Below are 8655 nucleotides of genomic sequence, written 5' to 3' on the forward strand. Positions count from 1 at the left end.
CACACAAAACAGTTGTCACTATAAACTCTGCCGAAACTAGTCCTTACCTTCTGAAGCAACGGTAGTCGGCTTATCGACTCAGGAATGTTAGCTCTATGCGCTCATAGCGGCAAAACGCGGTACTACAAAAGCTCTGCCCACAAAAAAATTAGTTCGGTTTCTTTTGGGTACCCCATCGTAGTAGTCTGTCATTTAGAGCATCATGTAGCATTTTTCCCTAAGTCTGATAGATTTTTGAGAAATAATATATGCATTTTTACAACTTAAAAGGAAAGAGCTTCAGATGATCCTATCAGTTGAAAGAAATGTTTTTACCACAGCTAAATTTTCTTACAGTTGGATCCTGTGAAGTGTGAAATGGCTTTCTACATCCAGTCTGTAAATAGTGGCTTGTATCTGGATGTTAAAGGTGACCAAGAGTCTGCTGGGGCAGAGGTGATTGTGTATGATTTTCATGGTAAAAGGAATCAACAGTGGAAGTACAATAATGGCATGATCTTCAGCAAGTTAAATAAGTATGCATTACATCCAATTCAGTTACTTCATAGTTACTTCATGTACTGCATATACATAAAAGTATTGTGTACTATTCAATGATTTTGCACACATGTTGGGGTTTACAGTAGAGTAGTTGGTTGAGGCACTATGCTACAAGCCAGAAGGTCAAGGGTTTGATTCCCAATGAGGTCACTAGATTTTTCAATTGACCTAATCCTTCCAGCCACAATATGGCCTTGGGGTCAACTCAGTCTTACAAAAATAATTACCAGGAATCTTCCTGGGGTAAAGGGCAGCTGGCGCGCAAGGCTAACAACCTCACTGCCATATGTGAACCGACTGTCTAGAAAATGTTGGAACCTTGATGTTTCATGATCCAGTTGGCTTCCACAGCCTGTTATAGGGATAGCTTTTCACACATGTGCTTCTGGGGCCTTGATTGTACAGTTACCATCAGCCAGGAATTCATTGGAAGAACCTCTTATGTGTGCCTACTTCCAGCTCAGCCAAACTGGAATACCCAAGAACTGTTAAATGCCTTGTCACACACATTATGATTAAATGGTTTTATGTGCCACAGTCCATGAATAAGGACTGTATCTTATTTAAAGCTTATACTGTTCAAATGCAATACATTTATGTTACAGATTGCATCAGTTTTTGCTTGTTACGCTTCCACATTCATTGTTTTAATTTGCTTTGCAGAGCAGTGGTAATTAGAATTGCTAATCATTATGCTTGTGGAAATGTCTTGTATTTTTAGATATATGGGCCTAGATTGAAGTTCTGATAGTTGGTGACCCTGGACCCTAGTGAAGCATAACAGAGGTTGATTGTTGCAAAGTTCTGAGTTTGATATCTTTTTTTTAATATAAATACAGCAGAAAGAAACCAGTAATTGGCAGTATTTTGTTCGTCCGGCGATGTCATCATGGCTACATGTCAGTAACTGGCAGAGATGAGACTGTGCATCTTGCAGAAGCCAAATATTTAACACTGTACCATCCCTACAAATAATAACCATAACTTACAAATAAAAGTAATTCATACATTACAGTCACAGGAAGCTCTGTGAAGTACTTATTTTGTCTACTTTTTTCTTCCCAAGTTTCAAACTATACGGTGGTACTAGCAAGAACTGTAAATTAACAATTACCCAATTCAGTAATCAGATTCTTTCATAATATAAATTCTGAGTATAATAAATTTGCGAAATATAATCCTAAAGTTCCCATCATCTTTATGTTTATAATTCTTGACATACAAATAACTGTATCATACAGAACTGAAGATGTGTTTATCTGTTTCTATAAAAATAGATCTCACATACCTTGCACCACTGGTTCATTAATTATATGAGAATGGATAACCTTGAGATCCCTCGCAGTCATGTGGATGGTGGGATCCTCATAAATTCTCCTTTCTGCAGTCTGGATACCTCTTGATTTTTCCTTACATGTTTGATCCTAAGCTTCATGCATAATTTCATAATTCCTTGAAACTTCTGTTACTAGGTCAGTACATGTTATGCTACAGATTGTCACTATGCAGTTGTAGTATTCTGTACAAACAAATTGAACTCAATTATCACTCACCACCTCCATCTTCAGATTATCACACTTTTTCAAAGTACAGACTTAATTAAATGTCAGGTTCTTAGTATAAGGAAAGATAAATTTTGTCCTGACTCCTATACTAAAAATGTTTTTAAACATACTTGTCTGGCAGTATTTGAAGAGCATTTGAGAATTTTTCTATATGGCAGTGTAAACATGTAATGGTTGGCCTGAGGATCTCCCATTTGGTATGGTGTCAGTATCTAGTATATGTAGAGATGAATGCATATTATCACACAGTGCTGAGCTGTGGACTGAAGAAGAGTTCAAGTTTCATACATAAGCATGTGAGTACAGTGAAGATCATTCAGGATTACCAAGTTTATGGAGTTTGCCCATCATTTAATATTATAAGATGGGCACAACATTTTGGAAACTGGATTTCCATCCACAGATGAAGGGTCCGTTCGATATTGGTAACCTCAATGAATGGACAGTAGATATGGTTTCTTCATTTTCTTGTAAAAACATACTGTATTGGCAATATGTAGTTCGACAGCACTGTTCTGTATTTTTAAACTATTTACTGGGACCAGTCTCTTTTCTTGAAATGTATTCTTTTCCACTGTTACTTAAGATTTTCTGTAAGCTATTTTTTCACTCTTGCACATCTAATAACTGCACAATTAAATTGATACTCGTAACAGTACAGCCTTTACCTATGCCCATACTACTGAAGTCTGCTACATGCAGCTACTTGTCCCAGCATGTCATGTGACAGTCTAGTTGGAATAAGTCTCTCCTCTGCTTGCATCATAAGAAACTGAAAACCAAATGCACCACTACACCTCCAAATACTGTCTAATTATTAAATGTAACACTATGAGGTGTTGTATATTGATGGCAGATTAACATTCATGTTCCATATAAAACTATAAATTGACTAGTAGTTACTATAGGATTCTGACGATGGTGTATAACACACAGAGATATTGGGTTTTCGCACTTTATCCATCATCTGGTTTTTAAGATAACTAAGAAAAACAGAATAGGTGTTTTCCCTCACCTGAGGACGGAAACAGATCCAGTTTCCGAACGTTGTGTTTTTCTTAGTTATCTTAAAACCAGGACGATGGATAAAGTCCGAAAACCCAGTATCTCTGTGTATAAGTTGACCGTTGAGTGCAGTAGGTGCTTATTCCATTATGCCCTTCATTTGTAAAGAATTATTGACACATCACTTTGAAGTCACATGACATCACCCATCATGTGTCACTTCAGTGGGCTAATGGCTCAGTTCCACATCCTGTGGTATCAGGTAAATGACATGTACACCAGGCACAAAGATGCAGCCAGTGCCTCAAACAGCAATGCACCAGCAAGTGTCCATGATGCTGCATGGCTGCAGCATGTATTTGCACCTTTATTGGCTACCTGAGGAAGCAAAAGATGTGTGTAAATAGAAGATAGAACTCTTCATAACCTCATGCCCTACTTACATTTTTGTTAGGATGAAGCTATTCAGGGGGTTCAAGTTAGTCTACAGACATCTTCAACAAATCTCTTACAGTGTCAGTTATGATTTCTGAGCACAGATGATTATATTTCTGCAAACAAGTGTGTCACTCTTGGTGGTATTGATGTCAAGCAAGATGCATATAGAAGCAGTGCTTTCTTCAGATGATACACATATCAGCAACCATTTGATGCATACTGGCAAATTTGTTGAAAGCACACATTTGCTGGTACATTGCATATTTCGACCTTGTACCCCAGACTGAACATAAAAGCACTGGAAAATTAATTTTTAGATAAAAGAAGCTCTGGGTACAAGTATGTTGTGACATAATTTCTGTTGATATGCAGTTTTGTAGCGTGCACTGATTAGACATAGGAAATTTCTGAAATGCTCTTTACTGAATAAATATTGTAATCTGGACTATAGTGAACAAACACAACCATAAAAATAATAAACTGTACTAAGTAACTAATCTCTTGTAGGAAAGTAAATCACTGGTATCTTGAAGCTCATTATTGTCCTTTTAATTGCCATTTTTTCTTAACAGTCTTGTTCTAGATGTTGACTCGAATGACAGAATTATAATGGTTGAGCCCAGTGGAACAGCGAAACAGAAGTGGCATTTTGATGATGACTTTACAGTCAGGAATGAAGATGGAACAGTGTTGGATGTTCAGAAAGGATCAAAGGAAGCTGGTACAAAAGTCATAGCTTTCAAGAAGCATGGAGGACCAAATCAACGGTTCAGAGTTGTGCCTATTGACAAAATTAAATAATACACTTGGCTTCCACAGAATGGTGGTCAGCTTACATCATATATTACAGCAAACAGTGTATCCTAAGCTGTCATCAAAACTTATGTATATATACCAATAACAGGCTATATAGAATGTTGATACAGAATACACATATAAATTTGTATTATATTCATTCTCATTTTCTGAACCATTGGTCCAACAAAATTATACTTAAATACAGCAGTACTAAGTAATTCCAACCAATGCATAACATTCTTTAAGTAATTTAGATACAAGAATAATTGTATTCTAAATAGTGAACCTATTAAAATTTGAATTGTGCCATAAAACTGGCAGTCATCCAGCACAGCTTTTCCCCATTTTTATGTGCAACTTCTGTGAATTAGTACTGCAGGAAATTCTAATTTCATGATCCATTACTTAGATGGTTAGTGATTGAACAACTATTTGTGAAAGGTAATACACAGGGAATACCCACACATGCCAAAATGTCTTGCATTTGCTCTGGACAGATGTTGTATGTATGGTTAAGGAAATTAAAAGCAATTGACATACTGTAAAACAAATATAAAATGTTAGATTTGCTTACATTGTTGTTATTTCCTCATCATCCCTGCCTTTGCTCATCAGGTATTGTTGATAACCCACCAGTCCAAAGCTGGCTGCAGAAACTATATCCTGAAGTTTTGTCATTATTCACCTAGCCAATTTAGACTTAAACAGAAACAATCAAACTCCATGCCTTTAGTCCACAAGCGAACTATACCGACCGAGTGAAGTTAATGCCAACTTTAGCAGGTAGAGGGTGTCGCATGGTTCACGCAACAGATCCCCACAGCCATTAATCTCGGTTTTCTAGACCTGAGCCACACTTTTCCATTCAAATAGCTCCTCAATTATCCTCATGAGGCTGAGTGGTCCCCGTTCCAGACCCACTACTTCTCAGAAAATCTGGTGGCGCCGGGAATCGAACTCAGCACCTCTGGATCTGTAGCCAGGAACTCTGATCACTAGACCACAGAAACCATAGAGCCAATTTATACTTACATAATCATAAATTGTACTGTTTACTTTATAGTCTAATACTGCTGCATTCATTTGGGGGAAAAATAATAATATCTAAAACTCATACTTGAAGTCACCACCTGTTCAGCTGCTGGCATTGTATTATTCACATCACAATACAGCAAACTTTAAGTTATGCAGCATATATGGGGAACAGGATGGGTGAGTTACATGAATCTGCTGGCTGCATGATTATAAATATCTGTTTTATATCTTCACTTTAGCTCTTGCATGAGAATCTTAATGGTTAACACAGTATATTAATGGTTTAATATTTTTTAATGTACTGTAAAGCAATCACAATTTCAAATAGCCTCTACTGTAATGGCATCTGCATAAGGGAGGACAACATGCAACACTGCTAGTAATAATTTGGAGAACTACCTCATGTGGTGGGTAAACGTAAGCATTCATTCATTGATTCAGCATTCCATAAATCCTTACATGGTTAAACACCAATGGATATAGGAGCTGATGTGTAATCATTTATTCTAGTTTTCTCTTTTCTGTCCAACTTTTTACCCTGCAAATGTCTTACTGTCTTAAGAATTAACCACAAAATAATGAGACTGTACAAACATTCACTGGATACTACGGACTGATATTTTGGACCTCAGCACTTCTGTTTTTAATCTAGAAAATAAACTCTTTATCTCCAGTTTTGGACTCTAATGGAGGAAATTAAAAAACAATGCTTCAACTTAGATACTGAAGAGCTTCATAATTTGTATTCCAAATATTACTGGAGCAACCAACTAAAGATAGATGAGATGAAAAATGCATACATGATTTTGTCTATAAACCCTCAGGAAATTTCAGAAGAGACCTTGGCATAAATAGAATAATACTGAAACATATTACAGAAATATGATGCTGTTGACTGATTCAGGTTAAGAAGAGTGTTGCCAGATAACTAAAATAACAAACTGGTACAACAAACCTTTCAATGTCATAAAAACACATGATTCTGACATTTTCTGACATTGACTTAAAGTTTAATTAGGGATGTTCATCTTCCTGCTTAACATAAAGAGCAGCTGGCAAATATAATTCCGCACACTGACAGTGCCTTTATTAATAACTGACTGACCATCTTCATCCATCCTCACGTCGGGCAAACAAACACCCGTCCTCTGCTAACACCGATGTCAGCGATGTTGGCAAGCCCAGTAAAAACGTGCGTTCCTTCGCAAGCTCTCTTGCGGTAGAAATTGTAACCTCATGAATTACGTCAAGGTATGGCATCCTCCTAGTCCTCCCAGTGGCGGCACGGAACAGCTGGATTGCGTACTGCATGACTTGAATGAAAGTAATTTTCTCCACCACTCATTAAAGATGTTCACAAAGGGTTAGGGCAAAACTGACTGTAGTGCTTTCGTTTTTTTATGTCATTAAAAAATCACACAAACTAAATGGAAACGCAACTTGTTTTAGTTTTTAATTAAAATTCAATGCGCTCTACACTTTTCATTCGGGAGGCCCTCACTCCGAATCTCGGCATGGACACCAGCTATCCTAATTTAGTTTTCGTGGTTCTCCTTGCTTTCTCCAGGTAATGCCGGGATAACACCTCAGTCAGGCAACCTTTTCCTTCCATATCCTTCCCAGTTCATTATTCAGCAGTAATCCTAGCATTCCATGCTATGTGGATACTACGAGTAGATACTTAAAACATCGTAAAAGAAACCACAATAAATGCGGTCATTTGTTTGAAAACAGATGTTATTTCTGGGCTGCAAATGAATAAACCTATTTTGAAGAACATGTTAATATATTAATAAGAAGAGGCACTACTTAATTCTTAACAAGTTTTGGGAAGCATCACGAACACAGGTTACACCACACTTGCATTGGGATTTGAAAACTGTCATTTATTTAACTGATTTATTTGCCTTGTTCTTTTCTATCTTTTCGTCTTTTTTCTTTTTCACTCCCAATTTTTCTTTCGTTGGAATAATCTGGAATTCTAGTAACAACAGCTGCGTGGAAACCAAACACGAATGGAAAACGATATGTACACCTCTAAATTCCTCTACGAACCCATTCTTTAAATAAATATCTCCAATATACGCGGGGTTGAGTCCAGTAGCTGCCAAAGTTAGTTCTTTTTCCCATTTCAGACTTACTTACTTAGCCATGGAGCTGAGTCCTTCTTGAGGAGCCGCCAATTCTGCAGCTACTAAAGAATATCCCAGCATTTTATGGAACCCGAAGGTTCATTACCGTGTTCACAAGAGCCATCCACTGGTCCCTATGCTGAGCCAGATCAATCTAATCTATCCCATCCTATCTCTCTAAGATCCGTGTTAATATTGTCGACCCACCTACAACTTGGTCTTCCCAGCAGTCTCTTTGCTTCTGGCTTTCCTACCACTATCCTACATGCATTCTTCTTCTCCCCCTTCGAGCTACATGCCCTGCCCACCTCATTCTCCTTGACGTGATCATTCTAACTATGCTTGGAAAAGAGTACAAGTTATGAAGCTCCTCATTATGCAGTTTCCTGCAACCTCGTGTCATTTCATCTCTCTTCGGTCCAAATATTCTCCTCAACACCCTACTCTCAAACACCCTTAGTCTATCACACAGTGATATTGGGTTTTCGGACTTTATCCATCGTCCTGGTTTGAAGATAACTAAGAAAAACACGACGTTTCCGAAATTGGATCTTTTTCCGTCCTCCGGTGAGGGAAAACACCTATTCTGTTGGGTCCCTTAGAAAGAGCTAGCCTCAATCACTGGATAAAGTCCGAAACCCCAATATCTCTGTGTGTTATACACCATCGTCAGAATCCTATAGTAGCCCCTATAGTAGTCTATGTCCCCCCCCCCCTTAGTTTTCCCATTTCAAAACAAAGAAAGATGTGTTTCTTTTCAAGGTTTCATGTACACATACGTAGGAGTCCTGTGTCGCTATGTGTCTTCAACTACGGGGTACATAAAAGTATAGCTTCATCCTTTTTACGTATTACATCGAAATTCGTGCAAATTACATCGCAATAGCCAGAAAAAATTCGAATTTTCAGTATTCCGGAAGCCCACAACAATGAGCTGTGAGGAAATACTTTCAGCCAGAGACAATGCAAATATTTTAAGAGAAGTTGTAGTTTAATGAAGATTAAATGAGTTAATTCTCACGTGGGAACGTAACTGAGTTGAGAGAGTCGCTCGTATCTGCTGCCAGGAATAAGGACCAATTTAAGAAAAAAAACTCCGTGGCCTGTAGTCCGCAAGCGAACTATACCGACCGAGCGACCGC

The 8655-nt window shown here is 37.8% G+C and overlaps 1 protein-coding gene and 1 long non-coding RNA gene across 3 annotated transcripts in view; one reads left to right on the plus strand and one right to left on the minus strand.

Annotated features, from left to right (window-relative positions):
* The window catches only part of LOC111872500, a 7972-nt gene extending 3053 nt beyond the window's left edge, over positions 1 to 4919 (plus strand). For both annotated transcript variants that reach the window (XM_023866482.1, XM_023866480.2), the window contains exons 2-3: positions 337 to 515; positions 4121 to 4919. In XM_023866482.1, the coding sequence (XP_023722250.1) occupies positions 358 to 515; positions 4121 to 4349 (387 nt within the window). In that variant the 5' untranslated portion in view covers positions 337 to 357 and the 3' untranslated portion in view covers positions 4350 to 4919. The remainder of the gene's footprint in view (positions 1 to 336; positions 516 to 4120) is intronic.
* On the minus strand, positions 1098 to 3051 carry LOC111872501. The gene is made up of 2 exons (XR_002844234.2): positions 1829 to 3051; positions 1098 to 1505 (listed from the first exon to the last, which is right to left on the minus strand). It is a non-coding gene; the product is annotated as an uncharacterized LOC111872501 (long non-coding RNA).
* Positions 4920 to 8655: the final 3736 nt, after the last annotated feature.

This window comes from Cryptotermes secundus, unplaced genomic scaffold (genome assembly GCF_002891405.2).
Source record: "Cryptotermes secundus unplaced genomic scaffold, Csec_1.0 scaffold537, whole genome shotgun sequence".
Lineage (NCBI taxonomy): Eukaryota > Metazoa > Arthropoda > Insecta > Blattodea > Kalotermitidae > Cryptotermes > Cryptotermes secundus.